We start from the raw sequence: 22,004 nt of genomic DNA on the forward strand, positions 1-22,004 counted from the left end.
GGAGACCACATCGCTTCAGCCTGAAGGGACAAGCACGGACGTGATGGATGAACCATAAGGGTGGCTGTGGTCGCTCTGCTTGCCGCTCCAGTAAGGCGCAGGAAGCTGCTGCAATGTTCTCAGTATTCAATCTCGCCACATAAGATTTAGAAAGAGGAAGCCAAAACTGGAAGAAATCGTTCGGCGAATCAGCTCACTGCTAGTTTCAAAGTTTGTTATAATATGAAAAAGTTCAAATAGAAATCTCAAAGATGATTAAAAGTACTGGAGCAAAGCTAAAAAAGGAACTTTAAAAACTTGAATCTGGTATTTTTTTAAAGAAAATTTGGATGAAGAGATCAAAATAATTTTAAATCTTGTCGTCTTTGCTTGAATGTTCCTAAACTGGCTGCAAATGGAACTCGATGATCTTAAAGGTTCTTTAATGAGACCCAGAGAACAGCGGTCACTCAGACATCCGAGCTTAGAAACAGAGTTTTCCTGCCACATGCAGTCTTCTGTTGGGATCACCTCATCTCTGGCACGAAGTGGGAGGAGGCGGGGCTTCTGCACAGCGTCCTTCTGCTACCTAGCAAGGTGAACGAAGTGCTTTAAACTTCTGCACAGGTGCGACGCTGGTACAACGACCTCACACACAAACGTGATTCTCAGTTATTGTGGAAAGATGTCTTCAGGACTACGGCATAAACGCTTCTGTATCTTTAATTAATTTCAATTTTAAATTTCGTATTCACCGATGGTTCTGAACAGAAAAGCCCGACGCCATCAAACGGTCTCCGAATCATAAAGCAGTCAGGACTTCATCTTTCATTAATGATAGATTGCATTTATATAGCGCTTTACAATCCCACTATTCATTCACTCTCACACACTGATGGAGGTAAGCTGCCCCGGGGTAGACTGACAGAAGGCTGGCTGCCACATCGCGCCATCGACCCCTCTGGCCAACACCAGTAGGCGGTAGGACATAACGACCAAGACAGACGGAGCTGGGATCGAACCGGCAACCTCCCGGTTACAAGATGAGTTTCCCAACCCCCTGAACCACGGTCGCGTTCATTCTCAACAAAATATTCAAAAAGACACTAAATAGGAGGAAACATCCCCATTTTTTGCTTTGTGTTCAGCTGTGAGAAACATTGTACATTATTTTATGTTATCCTTCAGCTTTTGTTCTTTGTCTTTTTTAACAATCGACCGAACAAGAACAATCTCAGTTTTTCCTTATTAACACGTTAGAATTTGACGTCCTCTCAGAGACGAAGGCTGCCTAACATGTACTTCCAAAGCGTCTCTACGGTAACGCTGTGTGCAGTAAATATGAGATGTTAGCCTTGCACATAAACATAAATGCCAGCAGCTGCCCGCGTACTAACAGGACTGATGATGATGATGAGTGAACAGATGTTGCAGATGTTTCTGCTTCTCCTGCCCCTGTGCAAAGCACACGCTTCATCAAGTCTGTCCCTCACTGATTGGCTGCTGCTGATGGCGTTTCATAAACAGATGGAGTGATTTGCGTTTGTCACAACATGTGTGACCCCGATACTCCCATCCAGGCTTCATTCTGAACACTAATGTCATGTTGTCACCAGGTGGCGCCACTGAGCTATGATGCAAATTCCTCTCACACATACAGGCTGTGTCCCAATCCAGACCACACCCTTCTCGTACTTCCTAGTACCCGCCGTATGTAGTCTGCGAACTGTGTGTACTACGAAGTCGAGATGGCACGATACCACTTTTTTATGTCCGATACCGATACCATAAATTTGGATATCTGCCGATACCGATATGAATCCGATATAGTGTTTTTAATCAATAAAACTGTTTTTAAATATCTTGCTGCATTTTGTATAAGTTCATACTCAAGTTTAAAACAACAACTACACTAAAGCTATTCTGTTATACCTGTATGCAAAAAAATAATAATTTCATAGTTCAGCAATACTGATCAATCTAATAAACTTAAACCTACACCATCCTCCCTATTCTGGTATTTTAAAGAGTACTTAGTGTAAATATTAAGCAATCTAACTAATAGGGTTCCAACTCCCAGCAACAACAAAAATAAATAAATAAAAAATAGGGAACCACCCCTCACGCTCCACCTCATGATGCTTAATCGACGTAATCAACCTTAATTTGATGCAGTGTGAAAAGAAATGCACAGAAATCAATTATTTTTCAAGAAATATTAAATAGATTCAACATCTTTCTTCAACAAAATTGCAGACTGCACAGATGGTACCTTCCCAAAGGAAAAAGTACTATAGGGTATATATAGGGTATATTAGACTTAACAGTCACTATATACAGTAATGGACTTCTATTCATTTTACATCAGATTAAAACTTTGGGTGTCAGATAATTATTTATTAAAAGCTCGACATTTTAAATGAGAATAAGAAAGAAAAGTATGTCTTTGTGCCCCCTTTTCCCTGTTCATGCCCTATCGGCCCCCCTGGCTAAACTTTGCTAGATCCGCCCCTGCACAGTTACCAGCGTCAGCTACGTAGAAAAAGATCCTCGAGTAGAAAGTAATATTAAATAAATTCTAACAACAGCTGATCAAGCTTAAACGTGCTGCTGTTGTTCAGCCGCTGGTTTCCTCTTTCTGCTGCAAAGTGGGCCAAAAGCAAAGGAGAGACGGACTCGCGACAGAAAAGCCGATCAGCTGATCATTAAGCAGTTTCATGATTGAAGTAGCAGCAAGAAGAGGCAGTCGCTCCATATATCGCTTGTTAAGCTTAACGCAGGAATGCTTTACATTCAGAGATGGACTCCACATGCTATCCAGACCACCGACAGGTCCCGCATGCCACAGCCGCTCTATCACGTGATGCATACTGCTCCGACGTGCTAACGTTCTGAGGCGAGTTACGGCGTGTTGCAAGTTTTGTGAGGTGCTTTCGTGATATTTAATGGATCGGATTACATTTTTTATTTTTCTCCGATATCCGATCCAGTAGATTAGGTCAGTATCGGACCGATACGTAATATCGGATCAGTCCATCTCTACTACGAAGTAGGAGAAGTGAGAGGCTGGTGAAACGGGACGGTCTGGCCTCCGTCGTGCTGCTGAGGTTGCCTAGCAACCATGATACTAACCACGAGAAACGTTTCATACAGCTTTGTGTGACAGAAATGGAGAAAAATGTTTTTTAAATTTTTTATGACATCACTTTGATTAGTTGAGTATCTGAGGCAGCAATATAACACAGCTCACATTAACAGTGCAGTGAATCCTGCTTGTGCCGTGATGTTCAGGACTGCAAACCGAGCAGCATCACTGACTTTCAGCTTGTTAGATTAGATTAGATAGAACTTTATTAATCCCTCGGGTGGGTTCCTCTGGGAAATTCGATTTCCAAAAAAAAGCACAGCACCGACAGAAGTTACAGAGTTATACACACACACACACATATATATATAAATACAGAGACAATATAAATAAAATATACGAAGGGGATAAATAGAATAAATAGGAATAAAAATAAAAATACAAGTGAATTGCACATTTCAAGTATTGAGTCTATTACACCGTTGACTATTTACAAAAGTATTGCACAAAAAGTATTGCACATTGTTGTGTTTGTGGATATATGACCGACTTTAATTATCCACAAAATCATCACATTCTCTGTCAGATTAAGCTCAGCTATTGAACGGCGCATATTTAAAGGCTTTAAAACCAAGTTAGTACAAACGTCACTAACGTCACAACTGTGCCGACATGTGACCAACAGTCATGTTTTAATGTTCTTCATTATTAAACATTTGCACATAAATAAGTGACATCATATTCAGTACTTACTTAAAGTTTACTCTTCAGCTGCTCCGCTTCAGGCATCCGCTGTTTTTTCTTTTTTTCGAACAAAATATCCACACCCACCGCCGCGCTATGAAATGTGGGATATATGGGACCACGAAGTGTACACCGGACCACACTTCAAATTTGGGGAAATGAAGGACGCATTTGTCGGCCTCTTAGAATTGGAGAAGTGTCCCAAAGCGTCGGGCTGCATCCTTCGAAGGACCCGGCCTTCGCGGTCTGTGTGCCGGGTCCTTCGAAGACCGAGAAGGCCGGAAGTGCGAGGCTGTGAAATGTGACGTTCTCGCCTTCAGATTAGCGTCACCGCTGTCTCGGTGGAGTTTAATAAATTCGGCCGTCTGCTCTTTCCTATCTAAAATATAACAGGACTCTCGACTGTCTCACACTTTGACGTTTATTCAGCTGTGTGAAAATCCCGGAGGAACCCAACGATGGATTAATAAAGTTTAATTTAATCTAATAACTTTAATCTCATCCAAACCGATTCACTCCGGAACAAATAAAACGCGGAATAAAACAAACAATTACATTTTTAAGTTATTTGAGTGACTTATAACCTGAGTAGCGAAAGACGTCGCTGTGACGTAATCGGTCTACAAATGCGCACTACAAAGCGTGCGGTCGCTGGATTGGGACGCAGCCACAGCATCACCTGTCACCCGACTCCTCTCGTCCTACCACAGCTGCACTCAGGTTGTCCCTTTACCTGCGGTGTGATCTGTGATTCATTGATGAATGCCGGTGAGCAGCAGGAGCTGTTTGTGTTTCAGTCTAGTAAAAGCTAATAAAATAATCACAGCTGTGAGTGTGGGAACGATCTCCTCGGGATGAGACCCAGAAAGGACCTGAGAGAAAATGAAAGAGCTCGCTCCACCATTAACATGCGTGAATAACTTAAAACATTCAAACCAAACGATGCCGTAATAATGTTTGATGCTCCAGATTTTTACAATCACACGATGGGTGATGTAATCTGTGAGTATTTAGACCACAGCAGGATGCAAACCACAGACTTCTGCAGATGAAGACTGTGTTAGAGGATCAGTGGATCATATTCACAGCTCTGGATACAATTTTTGTATTGAACACTCAGGGTGGGGAACTCCAAGGGCCAGTATCCTGCAGGTTCTAGATCTCACCCTGGGTCAGCACACCTGAATCACATGATTAGTCCATTACCAGGTCTCTGGAGAACTTCACGACACATCAAGGAGGTTGTTTAGCCATTTAAATCAGCTATGTTGGGTCAAGGACACGTCTAAAACCTGTGTCCCCTGAGTTGCAGGGACCCCCCCAACCCGCAGATGGCGTGCGTGTAAGCATCTGACTCAGACACACGAGCAGTAAATTTCAACCCTGAGGAGAGGCGGGAACATTTCCTGCACCTGGAGATGCAGAGCTGAACGGCAGCGAAGAGCATCAAGTGATTCTGACAGTATGCACTCAGCAGTTCGGTCAAAGCCCAGATCGCTGGGTTAGGGTTGTCGCTGCTCACATGTCATCAACATCTCAATACAACATCGGCAGACTGTCGGCACGCTGCACAGTAAGCTTCAGAGTCAAACGCTGAAAGGTGTCCTGTTATCCGTTAGTTTCAGGAGAGAAAAGCACGGTTTGAACGATCCCTTACTTACTGCTGCCGAAACAATCCCATGTCCTCAGATTTCTACAACAATCGCTGTCATGTCTCCGCTCGTCTTTGTTGATGTTACCAACATAAGTAACTTTGCACAGCCTTGTTATAATGTTGAGCATCAGTTCTGTTTGTTAATGAACTGGTCTCCTCGGGTGCTCCTGTCTGCACTCTGTTTCCTCATTCTTAGTGACTCTGGAATTACTTCGGCCCTGAAACATGTCCAGGCTTTAAGGAAGTCCCTGAAACTAACGCCACGCAGCGCTGATGATCAGGTGGAGACTTCCTGTTCCTGAGTTTGAGGCTGCCGTTTCCTGTTTGGTGGCTGTGAGGAGTTGGTGGGTTAGAAAGCGCTCGGAGACGAGTTTGTTGAAAAAAGGTAGAATTTTAATCAAAGTTTTTCAGCACATCTCAGAAGATTCAAACGAGAACAAAACAACAGAAGAAAACTCGAGAAAAGCTTCGACTACGACAGAGTCCAGAGCTCGGCTCTCCCGGAGTCACGCTCTCTTTACTTCCTGTTCCTCAGACAAACAGCTTCTGCTCTGGACTCGACAGCGGGCGACACAACAGTGATGAGTTCACGTGAGAGCTCCACGCAGGAATAAAAAAAACGTATATAAAAGAGAAAGCAGATGTGGGGGGAGGAGCTGCTGGCCGAGGTCGTTCCCTTCCCGTCTTCATGTGATGAGCTGTGAGGAGAGAAAACACAGCTGAGGAACACCTGCAGGGTTCACCTGTGAGACCAGAGCACCCCAAACCCTCGCCGTTCCCATGATGCACCGCCGCGTGGCAGAGGCGGGGTCACCAAATGGCAGGGTCTGTGCTTTGATGGTTAAACGGCTGCAGTACTGTGCAAAGGTCTTGAGCCCACGTGTGTTAGAAGAGCTGTATGATTTCACACGTGTAAATACAGAGTTTGATCCTTCAGCTCAGCGCGAGGACGTGCAGGGTGACGCTACGCCGCTTCAGTAATGCTGAGGTCCTGTTCCTCAGACCTTCATCAGCGTTTCTTCCTGTGAGGCTCAAGACTTTTGCACATGTAACCCACATAAAAAGAGCTGCATCTATAACTAAGCCGAAAATTTAAATTCCAATTGGGAGCGTGCCCGTGAAGGCATCGCGACGCGTCATGGCGCGTGTCTGCACATGCCTGTTGTGACCAATCACATTCGCGAGGCACCGATATATGCCTTCCGGGTTGTCGTCTCGAAAAGACGCGGGGGAGAGGCGTTAGCGGATGGAAGCAACAGGTACGTGGGGCGAGCGCTCTTCGCTGTTTACTATCTTGGCTTGTTTTTGAATTAATTGTGGATTGCGTTCAACAGTATTTTGATACCGCCGTGGGTAGATGCGTGGGGCTCGTATGTGACATCGCACGTAGTGAATGGTGAGTTGAGCCTGAATGTTTGTTTGTATTTGTAACCTGTATCAGTATGCCAGTGCTATTAGCTGATGGGATAGCTGAGGCTGAGGCTTACTGCATTACTACTGCTCTCACTTTATGTGGCTGTAGTTTTGTTATTTGAGATTGTCATTTGTTTTAATTCATTACAATGGTTGGATATGTATTTGTTGTATTTTCTCATGGATTTTATGTGTACACTGGAACTAAAGCTAGCTTGGGAAGTTTAGATGAATTTTGCTAATAGTGGTTTTGTGATTATAGTGCAGGCTAGTGGTGCCCTGGAGAGACCACAGCGACACCACTACTTTGGATGGCGAGCTAGGCCCAACGAGCCAGAATCCCAGCTACAACTTCCTGCGGTCTGGTAGGAGGCTGCTGCGGCCTACACTCTCCCCTCTTGGTTTAGTCCCCTAAATCTCACTTCTGAGATTTCAGCTTTGGAATCTTAGTGCTGATCATCCTACTTCAAATTTCAACCTGTCTAGACTGTCATACGCGTTGGACTTATATCACTCATGAAATAAACTTTATGGACATTGTTGCCAGAGGTTGGACGAGGTTCCTGCACTGCCGTGCAGCGGATATTTTACAAGCTTGAATTGTTTTATTTTTTCCTTGTCTGCAGATTTTGTAAATATTGGTGTTTGGTAATTGCACTTTATTTTCACTATAAATAACAATTGTAATCACAATATCTGTGGTTGTACGGTTATTGTACTTCACTCACCTCCTAGAGCCGAATCTGATATCTTCTGAATTAGCCCAACTATTCATAACCAACTTAAATTATTTTAGCTTATGTACTTGCTACACACAGTTCTGTACATGAACGTAAAGAAACAAAGTGAAAAACAACACATGACGGCGGTTTGTGAACTTCCTGTTTGCAGACCGAACGGTGACAGCGAGCGAGGAGGGCGGGGTTTTGGTGGCGGCTCAGGTGGCTGCAGAATGAGAAACGCGTCCACACGCAGCAGCCAATCAAATGGTTTCTAACATGTGTGGTTTTGATAAACATGGTGACGCACCGACTCGCTTCCTGTTTTGGTTTTTAAAGAAACAGCAAGATGAAGCTGCTCTGAGAGGACCCTACTGGACATCAGCAAACCTTTTCCTCCTTACCTTTCACAATAAAAGCCCACAACAGACACTTCCTGCTGTCATTAAATACTGTACGTAATGTCTGTGATGTTCAAGTATTTATAGTCATTTGTAAAAGACTCGTTAATTGTGGTTTATCAAGAAAGATTTGGTGCATGGCTTTAATCTACAACTTCCTGTATGTGAGAAGCATTTCACCTCAACAGAAAGCAAACCTGACACGTTTCTATTCACCTGTAAATATTAACCTGACATCGAGGAGGACGGTAACCTGGGAATAAATCAGCTGATCTCCTGTTGGCTGATGAGCGGGGCTGGAGCTTCAGCAGGTAACACACAGGTGAGCAGTCAGGCTGCAGCCCCGCCTGCACCTGCTCATGTTTCACAATCACCGTGACGACCGCTCTGAAGTCTCTTTGTGTGCGTGTCGTCATGGGCTCCGTGTCAGTGTGTGCGACTGTAGCTCAGTTTATATTGTTGGACGACAATTACAGAGTAGGTAACGAGTATTCTGTGTAATAGAGTACTTGTTTTGAGGAATGACAAACATGTGACCCACAGCATGCAGCGACTGCTCAGAGATGAAGCCTGTGGCAGACACGCCTCTGACCTGCTGCTGCCCTTTACTGTGGACAGCAAAGCACTGCACTAATGTCCCCACACCATCAGGAAGAACAGCGCGTGTGTGTGTGTGTGTGTGTGTGTGTGTGTGTGTGTGTGTGTGTGTGTGTGTGTGTGTGTACTCACAGATTTGACGGTCTGTTTGATGAAGTCCTTCTTGGTGCTCAGGTCGTGCTCGGGGTACGTGTCAAACACCTGGAACAGAGTGTCACGCCTCACCGTCAGACAAACTGAGCTGTGACACGCACACACATGCACGCACACACACACACGCGCACCCCCCTGACCCCCTCAGTCAGCTGGTTTACTTGTGGGGACCAACGTGTCCGTCCCCACAAGTCTGAGACAAAGTCTCACCCAAATTACAGTTGGGTGAGGGTGAGGGTGAGCATTATGTCAGAGTTAGAGTACCGACACTGTGTGTGTGTGTGTGTGTGTGTGTGGGCAGGCCTTTTCTGGGCCCTCGAGCCACATGTTTGGACAGCTGCTGCAGCCTGAGGGTGACGCCCCCACCTGTCCACACTGCTCAGCATCTGTAACCATGGTAACACAAGAAGCAGGGAGACTGACCCTCTGGCAGATCTGCTTCATGGTCATCTCCTCCAGGTTGGCCTCCTTCAGCAGACTCTGCACCGTCTCCTTCAGCTGCTCGTCGCTCGGCCCCTTCTTCACCATCTTGATCAGCGGCTCGTCGTCGTCCGAGCTGTCCTCCGCTGCACGACAACGAGCCGCAGAAAAACACACGAAGAAGAAGAACAGGAGATTTACAGCCAGGTCTCTGACATCATCGTCCTCACTGTGGAGGTCGCTCCGAAACACGCAGTGGCCAATTCATTAGGAACTAAACAGACTCATATTCTGACCAATCAGGATGTTTTGGACGAGCCTGGGTAAACATCAGAACAGGAAGTCTTCGTCACACCTTCAGCTGCCTCGTTTCTGAGGGCTCTTATTTTGGTAACAAGGTTAACGGTTGTCACCTAAAGTCTAAGTGAGCACTTCGCTGTGAAACATAAATTTATGGTTTTTACCTGCAAACTGGGCGTTAAACTTTGAGCTACCTGGGTCGGACCCACACCTGGGATCAACATGAGCGCGACGCCGCAGACCTCTGATCACAGGTCACACTGATCGATGAGACGAGCTCACCTGTGTTGTTCCTGCGGTGGCTGCTGCTGTCCGCCTTCTTCGTCTTGGCCGCAGGTTTGGCTGCAGCGGCTTTCTTCTTCCTGGGCTGGAAAAGAAATCATGTAACGTGGGCTGTATTCAGTGGTTAGAGGCAGCCGACACACTCAGCAGGACAGTCAAAAGCTTGCGACCATAGTGGCAGTGGGAATTCCACAGTGTTTGTCCTTTAATAAACGCCAACCTTACAAGCCCGACTGAACGGCTGCTGTCTCATCATACATGAAGCGAGCAGAGTTCATACAACCTGTAACGTTACGTTGAGTTAATGAGGTAAACACATGAGGTGTGCGAGCACGCTTCTCCCACACTCTACAGAGGGCACCCGTGACATCACTAAACATCAAATTAGGCTGTCTTAAGGAGACACCGCACTATTATGGCTGTTACAGCCGCCATCATCGACTCTGCAGAGCGAGAGGATGGTCACAGAGAGCTGCTGGAGGAGGATGTGGTCCAGGCGGTGGTTTCCGGGAACATCAGCCTGCATCTGGATGAAGACGTGTTTGTAACGTGAGGAAGCTTCAGCTGCGTCAATGAATGAATTTGATTGACAATAAATTGTGAATCAAACTTGCATTACAGTGTTGGACTAAGGTGCTCGTAAATCTGGGAGTAATATGGGTCCTAAACTCAGTCCTTTAAGGTCCCGAAGTCAAACAAACATCACTGAGAGTTAAAAACGGTCTAAATTCTTTCACCTTTAATAAAATGATCAGTGTTGCTGCTTTACCAGGTGGAACTATGAAGTTTAACATCCAGGCATCCATGAAAACAGGATTCATTACATTTAACTGAGTTAGAAGTTAGCAGGAAGTTAGCTCGCTAGTTTTGCTAGTTACCTAAACATGATATAGCATGTTCTGACAGAGATTTCTGAAAAAATTAAAACGTACAGCTCTGCTGTCACTTCCAACATAAATGAAGACAGAAAGCTAAACAGCAGTGACGTTTGTAGGGTTACTGAAGTTGGGCTAGCTGCTATATAATGATATACGAATGCTAGCGACACAGCTATGTTAGCATAACATAAACACTGAAGCTGGAGGATGAACGCTAACTTTTTCCCACTCGATAAAAGTTAACGTGAGGGTTCCTGATGGTTAGAGATAAATGCAGTCGCATAGCAGGATGCTGTAAACGGACCAAACTTCAGTCAGGAGAACAACTGAGATAATCCATCCACAATACGAGGTTAGTCATTAATATACTGCAACAACGTGGGAACAGAGCAGCTGCGAGAGAATTCAACATTAATAAATCAATGTTACAGAAATGGTAAATGGCCTGTATTTGTATAGTGCTTTCACTAGTCCCGCCTAGAGACCCCAAAGCGCTTTACACACCCAGTCATCCCAACACACAGTCACACACGGGTGGAGGCAGCTACAGTTGTAGCCAGAACCCGGGGCAGACTGACAGAAGTGAGGCTGCCATATCGCGCCATCGGCCCTTCTGACCACCACCAGTAGGCAACGGGTGAAGAGTCTTGCCCAAGTCAAAGGAGCTTGGAAAGAAAAGCGTCTGGACTTCTTTACGTTGCTTGAAGACGTTTCACCTCTCATCCGAGAAGCTTCTTCAGTTCTAAGGTCAAATGGTGGAGAGTCCCAGATATAAACCTAGTGGGAGTTTCCCCCCACAGAGGGACAAAAGGACCCCCTGATGATCCTCTAATCACATGACCCAAGGTGTGAAACTGGGTGTGGGTCACAATCAGCCAGAGTTTCGGGTGTATTCATTGTGAAACCTGGCCCCACCTTATCATGCGAATTCCTGAGGTCAGATGGCCCAGGATGTGAGTGGGCGTTAAGGCGTCTGGGGAGGATCTCAAAACTGGATTATAGATGGCAGAGAGTTGGTGTCGTAAACCCCGCCTCTGTTCAAAGATGGTCGCTCACAGTGGACATAGATGGCTTCTTTCACTCCTCTTTCAAACCATCTGTCCTCTCTGTCCAAAATGTGAACATTGGCATCCTCGAAAGAGTGACCTTTGACCTTTAGATGCAGATGGACTGCTGAGTCTTGTCCTGTGGAGGTGGCTCTTCTGTGTTGTGCCATGCGCTTGTGAAGTGGCTGTTTGGTCTCTCTGATGTAGAGGTCTGAGCATTCCTCGCTGCACTGTACAGCATACACCACATTGTTAAGTTTGTGTTTTGGCGTTTTGTCTTTCGGGTGAACCAGTTTCTGTCTGAGCGTGTTGCTGGGTCTGAAATACACTGGGATGTTGTGCTTGGAGAAAACTCTCCTGAGTTTCTCTGATACACCGGCTACATAGGGGATGACAATGTTGTTGCGTCTAGGGATGGGTATTGATAAGATTTTCACGATTCGATTCCATTTTCGATTCTGTTTAACGATTCTTTTTAAAAAAGGAGAACACTAAGGTCGATTAGCTCAGAACTTTGTTTTATATCTTCTCTTTGAACAAGGTAGAAATTTAGGAGTAACATGGCCTTACAAACCCAGCAGTGAGATCTTAAGAGATCCAGCCTGCGGCTCTTCAATGGGGTGTCACAGGGTCCCCAGGAAAAAACATTGTAAATGTAAAATAATAGAATAAATATTCTTCTGTAGCAATAACAAAGTGTAACATAAATTATTCTGTAGCAATAACACAAGAATATCCAGTAATGTCCCTGCCTACAATTAAACACATTCACTTACTGAAAATCATCTGCTGTGGCAAACGGGTGCAAACCTTTGACCACAAACTGAGTCTCTGCTCGGTGACGTTCGTCTATCCTGCCTGAAAGGAGACGCTACCGGCAGACTGCAGCGAGAACTGCCAGCATCTGAGCCAGACTCTGTCTGTCTCATCATGGTCACTAAATGCACAGTAATGGCAGGTTTGTAATAAGGCAGATCGCGCTAACATAATATGTTAGTTGATTATTTACCTGCCGCATTAACGGGAGAGGACGTGCAAACGTTACCGCTGCCCGTAAATGAAATCTCTACTTTGCAAGTATTGCAAGTTGCCCTGTTGTCATCCGTTCTCGTAAAGTGTAACCAAACTTTTGAGCGTTTGAGCCGCCGTGTTTCCTGCCAGGTAAATGATGCTCCGCAATGTGGTGACATCATTCGGGGCGACTGGAATTGATAAGAGAATCGTTTGCAAAAATGGCAAACAATTCCAAGGAACTGAAACAGTGGGAACCGGTTCTCAACAAGAACCGGTTTTCGATACCCATCCCTAGTTGCGTGGACATAGATGAAAGAAGCATCTATGTCCACTGTGAGCGACCATCTTTGAACAGAGGCGGGGTTTACGACACCAACTCTCTGCCATCTATAATCCAGTTTTGAGATCCTTCCCAGACACCTTAACGCCCACTCACATCCTGGGCCATCTGACCTCAGGAAATCACATGATAGAGTGGGGCCAGGTTTCACAATGAACTCACCCGAAACTCTGGCTGATTGGGACCCACACCCAGTTTCACACCTTGGCTCAGACGATTAGAGGATCATCAGGGGGTCCTTTTGTCCCTCTGTGGGGGGAAACTCCCACTAGGTTTATATCTGGGACTCTCCACCATTTGACCTTAGAACTGAAGAAGCTTCTCGGATGAGAGGTGAAACGTCTTCAAGCAACTCAAAGAAGTCCAGACGCTTTTCTTTCCAAGCTCCTTAGGCCTTCATCAATTGGCTTTGTTCAATGGTCATAACAATTCGCATATTAATGATCAAGGAACTGAGCTCCCACGCCATTGTTCATTCAGTGGTGCTGGTTTCAGTCATTGTGCAAATGTCCTGTTTATATGGTTGGGGAAACCTGCAGTCAGCTGAGACTGAAGAAGTCACCTGGATGAGTGACAAAACATTTCTCCCACTGAAAACGTCCAGATGAACAGAATCAACCTTTTGGGATTTCCTTACCTGGATGATTGAGCATGCATCAAGACACTGCACAGATTCATTTTCTAACATGTCTTTATTTGATTATTCATTCCCCAAATGCCATATATTTACTCGAGGACTTAAACTGAGCAGCACCTGTCATTATAAACAGGTGAAGCTTGGCTGATGCCGTGATGTCAGTGGAGATGGGAAAATTCTCACAGTGATCATGGATTTGGATACCTCTGTCGTAACCAAGATGCTGTGATGGACCTGGAGGAAACATTTGACACCCTGCAACAGAACTGGTCTGTGACAAACCTGCAACGTTCAGCTGCTCACACCGGAGCAGACACCTGTCCCACAGGCTGATGCGAGTTTGAACATTTGCCCAAAATGCTTGTAACAGGGCAGCCCCTAGCGGCTGGAAAGACAGTGAGACAGACCAAGGCAAGTGTAGTGGAACAAAGTATTTATTTGCTATATGGCGCTCCTTACCACAATTAATTTGTCGAGCTTCTTCACAGCACAAAAATCCATCCTCTAATGACAACTGGCAGCCTTAAATATGTTCAGCTGTCACAGACTAAACCATTATTCCACTCTCAGGTAAATTCTTAAATCCCAACCTTCCACCACAGTATACAATATATCAATAAGAATAAATAAATACATAAATACATTTTCACATTTACATATTAATAAATACTTCACACTTTAATGTTACAATAAATTATCACAGACAGAAGCAGAGCAAATCAGGATGAAAGTCTCAGCCACGCTCTCCAGTGCCAAAGTCCCTCCATCCAACCTCACAATACAAGAAAAGAAGGCCGTCGCTTCCCTGAGCAAAGACCACAACATCACTGTTTTACCAGCTGATAAGGGAAGATGCACCGTGGTCCTAAACACTACAGATTACCACACAAAGATCACTACTCTCCTCAGTGACAACAATACCTACGAAGCCTTAAAGCGAGACCCCACAAGCAGCTAAAAAAAGAAAGTTATAGCTTGCCTTCAAGACTTTGAAAAGGACAAAATCATTGACCGCCTTACATATCACAGCCTTTACCCAGGGGATGCCATACCCTGCATTTACGGACTTCCTGAAATCCACAAGGAAGCTGTCCCACTCAGACCCATAGTCAGTAGCATAAACTCAGCCACTTATAACATTGCTAAACACCTTGCTACCATCCTTGCGCCTCTCGTGGGGAACACCCCACACCACATCAAGAACTCCACCGACAAGGTCCAGAAACTTCCCCTGGATCCAGATGAAACCATGGTGTCCTTTGATGTAGTCTCTCTCTTCACCTGCATACCCACCACGGAGGCCGTGGAGACTGTCAGAAAACGACTACAAGAAGACAGCTCCTTGGAGGACAGGACCAACTTCAACCCCGATCAGATCTGCACACTGTTAGACCTCTGCCTCACCACTACATATTTCAAATACAACGAAGGCTTTTACAGACAAAAACATGGCTGTGCCATGGGCTCCCCCGTGTCACCTATTGTAGCAACCTTTACATGGAGGAAGTGGAAAGGAAGGCTCTTGGCTCTTTCAAAGGAAGAGTACCCAGCCACTGGTACAGATATGTGGACGACACCTGGGTCAAAATCAAGACACAAGAAGTGGAATCCTTCACTGCGCACATTAACTCTGTGGATAAAAACATCAAGTTCACCAGGGAAGACACAAAGGACGACTGTCTGCCTTTCCTGGACTGCGCTGTGCACATTGAAGAGAACGGCAACCTCAACATCGAAGTTTACCGGAAGCCCACACACACGGACCAGTACCTCCTCTTTGACTCCCATCACCCTCTGGAACACAAACTTGGAGTAATCAGGACCCTACACCACCGGGCAGAACATGTTCCCTCTAAGCCTGAAGGGAAAAAGAAGGAACACACACATGTAAAGGAAGCACTCAAAACCTGCGGCTATCCTAATTGGGCGTTCTTAAAGTCAGCAAAGAGGCACAGAAAAGAAGACCAGACACCAGCGAGGGAGGATAAGAAGGACAGACGCAACAACATTGTCATCCCCTATGTAGCCGGTGTATCAGAGAAACTCAGGAGAGTTTTCTCCAAGCACAACATCCCAGTGTATTTCAGACCCAGCAACACGCTCAGACAGAAACTGGTTCACCCGAAAGACAAAACTCCAAAACACAAACTTAACAATGTGGTGTTTGCTGTACAGTGCAGCGAGGAATGCTCAGACCTCTACATCGGAGAGACCAAACAGCCACTTCACAAGTGCATGGCACAACACAGAAGAGCCACCTCCACAGGACAAGACTCAGCAGTCCATCTGCATCTAAAGGTCAAAGGTCACTCTTTCGAGGATGCCAATGTTCACATTTTGGACAGAGAGGACAGATGGTTTGAAAGAGGAGTGAAAGAAGCCATCTATGTCCACTGTGAGCGACCATCTTTGAACAGAGGCGGGGTTTACGACACCAACTCTCTGCCATCTATAATCCAGTTTTGAGATCCCTCCCCAGAAGCCTTAACGCCCACTCACATCCTGGACCATCTGACCTCAGGAAACCACATGATAAGGTGGGGCCAGGTTTCACAATGAACTCACCCGAAACTCTGGCTGATTGGGACCCACACCCAGTTTCCCACCTTGGCTCAGGCGATTAGAGGATCATCAGGGGTCCTTTTGTCCCTCTGTGGGGGGAAACTCCCACTAGGTTTATATCTGGGACTCTCCACCATTTGACCTTAGAACTGAAGAAGCTTCTCGGATGAGAGGTGAAACGTCTTCAAGCAACTTAAAGAAGTCCAGACGCTTCTCTTTCCAAGCTCCTTAGACTACGATGACTGAGAACCTTCACAGACAGTCAATGGTCAATGGTAACTTTATTGTCCCTGATGGGAAATTGATTCGCAGTATGTCAAAACAAACAAACATACAACCAACACATCACGTACACTCATTAAAAAAATTCTATAATATAATATAAGCCTGATAAAACAACCTAGATATTCCATCGAAAAAAGTGCAATGTGCAATGGCAACAACACTTACAATTTAGTGTTGTTAATTAAGATAATAGCACTAGGTACAAACGACAATTTGTGTCGCTTTGTCTTCACTGCAGTCATTTTATAACGACGACCTGATGGAAGCAGTTGAAAATCGTTAAAGAGAGGATGATCTGAGCACAACAGGACAGAAGTTGCCTTCCTCAGCACCTGCCTGTTATAAAAGTCCACAAGCTGGACCTGAGACCTCCCTGAAATCTTGCCCGCCACTTTAACCAGATTGTTAAGTCTGGTCTTATTATTCAGGGACATATTACCGTACCAAGCAATGATACAGAAAGTTAAAACAGATTCAATAAAACTTTTATAAAAGAGAGTCATCATTTCAGATGAAACATTAAAACCTCTCAACCTCCTTAAAAAGTCTTTGTTGGGCCTTTTTCACTGTAGCAGCAAGATGTGACTCAAAGGACAGAGTCTCATCAAGAACAACCCCCAAGTACTTGTAACTATCCACCATTTCAATGGCTGCACCATTTACCACTGTAAGCACAGGATGAGGGGATGTCTCCCTGAAATCTATAACCATGTCCTTGGTTTTCAAGGTGTTGATCATTCAAGGACTGATCACACCATGAAACAAACTCCTCCACAACAGGCCCATGGGAATCCTCTTCACCATGAAGGAGGCTTGCAATGACTGTGTCATCTGCATATTTGATGAAATGCCTGTTGGCCTGTGTGCTGCGACAGTCATTAGTGTACAAAATATACAAAAGAGGAGAGAGACAGCAACCTTGTGGTGAGCCAGTGGAAGAGTTCAGCTGTTTGGAAAAACAGCCGTTTATTCTCACACACTGTGATCTATCAGTTAAGAAGTCTAAGATCCAACCAACGAGATTAAAATTGCCCAAGGACACAACGACCGAGACTGTCCGAGCCGGGGCTCAAACCGGCAACCTTCTGATTACAAGACAAACTCCCAACTCTTGAGCCACGATCCTCCAGAAGTGGAGGAAGCAAGAAGAAAAAAAAAAGAAGGGGCAGGGATAGCTCAGTAGGTAGAGTGGTGGCCCCATGATCGGAAGGTCGGGGGTTCGACTCCACTGAATGGCTACCCTGAGGTACCCCTGAGCAAGGTACCATCCCTTCACACTGCTCCCCGGGCGCTGCACTGGTGGCTGCCCACTGCTTCACTGGGTGAATGGGTTAAATGCAGAGGAACTATTTCCCTATGGGGACTAACACGCACACTTTAAAAAAAAAGAATGAGTTGAATAAAGTTTGATTTATCTGACTGCTTTGTTTCCCTTGATGTGTCTTATAATCCCGTGCACCTTATGGTCCGAAAAATACATATTTGACTTTTTTATTTGGCACACTGCAGTTTAATGTTGCAAAGCTCCTCTTTTTAACTTCAGTGGATGTTGTACATGGTTATGCTCAGGATATGTCAGCCCATTTCTACTGGAAATGCCTTTTGGTTAAACTTTCAGCAAAGAATTTGCATTTGCACTGTTAAATGTTTATATAGCTTTAATGTACATAAAACAGCTGCTTGTTTAAGTGAAAATAAATGGATGGGGTTTTGCACTAGTAAAGTTGTGGAGTTGTATTTTGTCTCGCATCAATTACATCGTCAGTTATATCGTTATCGCAAATTTTCAAATTTATATCATGATACATATTTTTGGCCATATCGCTCTGCTCGCGTGTTTACCTTCTCATCTGCATCGCTGTCCGACTCCGACTCATCTGAAACTTCCTTCTTTGATCGCTTTTTGGGAAGACCCGTCTTCTTCGCTGGTGTCCGTGCTCGCTTACTCCCTCTGCTGGACTTGGACTGGAACACACACACACACACACACACAGGTCAGACCGTTTCCTGTCAGCTGATCATCTTCTGCTCCACCTGCTTCACTCTGTGCTCACCACCACCTCCTCCGCAGACTCCTCAGACTTGTCAGACTGCTCCTCCTCCTCTTTCTCTGACGGTTTTTCCTCAGCGTCTGATCCTTCCGCCTCCGCCGAAGCTCCCGCCTTCTCGTCTTCCTCATCGTCGTCTTCGTCGCTGCTCGAGTCCATGACGATGGCTTTGGACTTGCTTCCTGTTTTGGACTTCTTGGGGCTGGACGACGAGCTGGCGGTTTTGGTTTTGTTCTTCTTCTTCACCATCGGGTCGTCGCCCGACAGCTTCTTCTTCGATTTCCTCTTCTTCTTCACTAGCAGCCGCTGCCGAAGGTCAGAGGACACGTTTAATAAAAACTGAAAAGCTCAGGTCCAGGAGAGTCTCGGCGCCACAGGTAGCTCAGCTCACCTTGCCACTGTTCTTCGGTGCAGTGAGGAAGGTCAGGATTCGGTCCACCAGGTCCGAGTGGGTTCCTTTCTTCTCCAGATCCAGCACGCTGCAGACCACCTTCAGCTTGCTGTTTGTGAAGTTTGAGTTCCTGCACGGAGAGAGTCAGCGGTTAGCCAGAGAACGAGCTTCATCGTGGACAGATGAAGGTTTCACAAACACGGCAAAAGGTTTTTAATCGATCTCGCTGCCCGCCGCGTTAAAGTCCGACGCTCAGAGGTCACCGCTCCATGCGACGGCTCCCCGGCTCTGAGCGCGCTCAGACACGCAGCTGAAGACGTCCGAGTGGGTGTTTGCTGAGGATGGTGTGACGCAGAGCAGGAGTCTGCTCTGTGGACTCCTCTGTAGTCATCACTGGGGGGTACAGTGGTAGTACTGCAGTAATACATCACATATTCATGTTTGATATGACGTGGTAATAAAAACGCCCTGTCAGACTGGCGACCTGTCCAGGTGTACTCTGCCTCTCACCCAATGGTTACTGGGGATAGGCTCCGCCCCCCCAGAGGATGGATGGAGCTTTGTGGACACACGGATCAGGTGATAAGTCACAGGTCACGTGTCTGAGACTCCGTGTTTGATTTGGTAGTTTTAAACTCATAAATCACGTCTCCAGCTGGAATCGAACCAGCAACCCTTTGTTTGAATGAAGGTCAGCAGGTCGTTTAAACGGCATTATCCGTGGGGCGTCCCGCCCAAGCACACGAATCCCCACCTCCCGTAAACGCACCGAGCGCTGCGTGACCTCTGACCTTCTGTCTGTAGGTTACCGTCATGGAAATACTGAGCGCACACTTACTTGAGAAGCTTTTCCCGTTTTTTGGCAAACTGCTCGCTGTCGGCATCAAAGGCGAAGCCGTTGAACAGCCGCAGGTTCTTCTTTATCAACGCCATCTGAAAAAGAAGGAACAGCGCTCAGAGTCAGCCCGATCACCTGACACGGTCAGCACACAGGTCAGAGCGCCGTGGGGCCACGTCCCCTCAGGGCGCGCACGCTGCTCGGCAGCAGACCGGACGTTTCACCGATGCAGAGATCGTCGTTACGGTTTTGTTCACGTCTCCTTTGTCCTGCGTTTAGAGGATCTGACCCACACGGACATTCCCGCTCAGACATCTTTATTTGTTTCAGAACTAAAAAGTTTCTCTCACAGTCGGCAGTTTCAGTTTGGACCACACTGACTGAAACACAGCGCGAACGTGTTTGCTGCCAACTCGTGGGCAGAGGTCCTCTCAGATACAGCAGCAGGTGGCAGGAAGTAGAACCCCCTCAGCGGGATTTACTCTGAGTAATCTGGCTTTTAAAACCGATTTCTGTTTTGTGTGTTTAAACGTTCCCACCTTCCCAGGTCTGTCGAACAGGATGGCGTGCAGAGGTTTCAGGTCAGCCGGCTTCATCTTGGTGATTTGGTAGCTGGTGCGAGGAATGTCTCCCAATTTATCGCCGCTGCCTGAAAACGACAGAGACGAACAGCAGCAGTGTTCAGACACGTACACGTCACGCTGAGACCAGTGGAGGCCACGGCCCGTCGTCTCTCACCGTCTCCGATCTTGAGCTTCTCTCTTTGTTTCGGCACCTGGAAGTCGAGCCTCTCCACAGTCTTCTTTGCCCGTTTCCCTTCGATGATTTCTCCCACAACTGCGACCAAAACAAACTCAAACATAAATCACTGGTCTGAGCCAGCCCACAGGCCCGACCCCCTCACGCCGTCTGATCCCCGTTACCTGAGATTTTGGAGCCTCTTTTATTGGGACTCGTCTGGTCCTCCTGTGACAGTTCCTGCTGGTCCTCCACCTCCTCCTCAGACACCGCGGAGCTGTCCATTGCCTCCTCCGCTGCGTCACTCATGTCTGACCTGTTGCCGACACTCCACGAATCCTAGGGGCAAGAAACAAACACACACCAGCGGGCATGTGGTCAGGATTCTTCCTCCCGGACTAATCAGAAGCAGTACACTGCCATCACACACATGAGGCTGTGAGAGGTGTGTGCTGCCATGTGTGTAACTGAAGACATGCCCAAGTTTTCTTTGAGCAGTCAGAGCATCTGCATCAAAATCAAACCCAGAGAGAAGAAACTAACACACAGTGAGTGGAGACATGAGCCGAAAGGTCCGCTGACTCCATCACGTTGGCACTTGCAATCTGTCACTCCTGTTTTATCTGGCAGGTGCGTCTCTTTGTAAAATCTGCTGAATTCTGAACCGAGTCTGGCAGCGCGGGTGCTAGCCATCAATCCCTGGAGCCCAGTTTAACTTTACTGTGAATGTTCGCTGAATGAAACGCGGGCAGGTGTGTGCGCAGGCGCTCGTGTGGAACACTCAGGTTTGACTCTGGGGGGTTTTTGCGGGCTTTTGTTTGTTTCTTCGCTCTTTGCGGATTCTTGGCGCGCAGTTAGCTAACAGGCTGAGCGCTACCCGGCAGCTTCCTCCCTCCTCGCCGCCGAGCCCGCTGACCTGGCGGTCACCTGTGCGCAGACGGTCCGCAAGTGAATGGAAAACGTGAACCTGCCGTTACCGTTTATCGGCGGACGGCTGCAGCTAGCACCGCGTGCTAACGCCGCCGTTAGTCGCTCAACAGTCACCGAGCCATAACCCGCCGATAAACCGGCCCGGAGCAGCCGCACACGAGCCTCCGGAATCCCGCGGAGAAACAGTGGATCAACAGCTGAGAAACACTCACCTGCTCCCGAAACTGCGCGCGAGCCGCCGATCACCTGTCAGCTCTGTTTTTGATTTTGTAATGGCGGTTTCTCTACGGGGCGGGGACTCATGCGCAGGCGACCACCGATTGGATCTCTCTCCGATGACGTAAAACCCGTTGCGTCCTTAAAGGGAAGCGAACCCGGGTGACGTCGCGTTGCCGCCCCCTGTGTTCACACTGCAGTACTACAGGCAGGAAAAAAAGGATTAAGACAACGATCAACTAAAACTGCAATAAAAAGGAGAAAAACATTTCAATCGAAGAAATGAAATAAAAAGAACAAAGCAAGACTCCTTATTTATAAAAACTACAAGTGC

The 22,004-nt window shown here is 46.5% G+C and overlaps 1 protein-coding gene across 2 annotated transcripts; it reads right to left on the reverse strand.

Annotated features, from left to right (window-relative positions):
* Positions 1-5,833: 5,833 nt before the first annotated feature.
* On the reverse strand, positions 5,834-21,799 carry dek (DEK proto-oncogene). 2 transcript variants are annotated; one of them, XM_082550273.1, is made up of 12 exons: positions 21,667-21,799; positions 20,710-20,863; positions 20,525-20,623; positions 20,326-20,435; positions 19,787-19,881; positions 18,949-19,078; positions 18,564-18,863; positions 18,352-18,474; positions 9,748-9,832; positions 9,169-9,311; positions 8,725-8,793; positions 5,834-6,160 (listed from the first exon to the last, which is right to left on the reverse strand). In XM_082550273.1, exons 2-12 carry the CDS (start codon positions 20,831-20,833, stop codon positions 6,149-6,151), a joined length of 1,290 nt encoding a protein of 429 aa, XP_082406399.1. In that variant the 5' UTR covers positions 20,834-20,863; positions 21,667-21,799; the 3' UTR covers positions 5,834-6,148. The 2 variants fall into 2 exon arrangements, with proteins under 2 accessions (XP_082406399.1, XP_082406400.1); XM_082550274.1 differs by having other exon boundaries at positions 18,570-18,863; positions 21,667-21,789.
* Positions 21,800-22,004: the final 205 nt, after the last annotated feature.

This window comes from Aulonocara stuartgranti (assembly GCF_965226115.1).
Source record: "Aulonocara stuartgranti genome assembly, chromosome: 11".
In the NCBI taxonomy this organism is placed as follows: domain Eukaryota; kingdom Metazoa; phylum Chordata; class Actinopteri; order Cichliformes; family Cichlidae; genus Aulonocara; species Aulonocara stuartgranti.

Bases quoted from the DNA above. Each gene is read 5' to 3' on its own strand.
- dek (XM_082550273.1), bottom strand. From the start codon at position 20,833: ATGAGTGACGCAGCGGAGGAGGCAATGGACAGCTCCGCGGTGTCTGAG. The intron at 9,833-18,351 runs GTAAACACGCGA...TTTCTTTTCCAG, and splicing joins ACAGCGATGCAGATGAGAAG to CCCAGGAAGAAGAAAGCCGC. The intron at 9,312-9,747 runs GTGAGCTCGTCT...GTTGTCGTGCAG, and splicing joins CCACCGCAGGAACAACACAG to CGGAGGACAGCTCGGACGAC.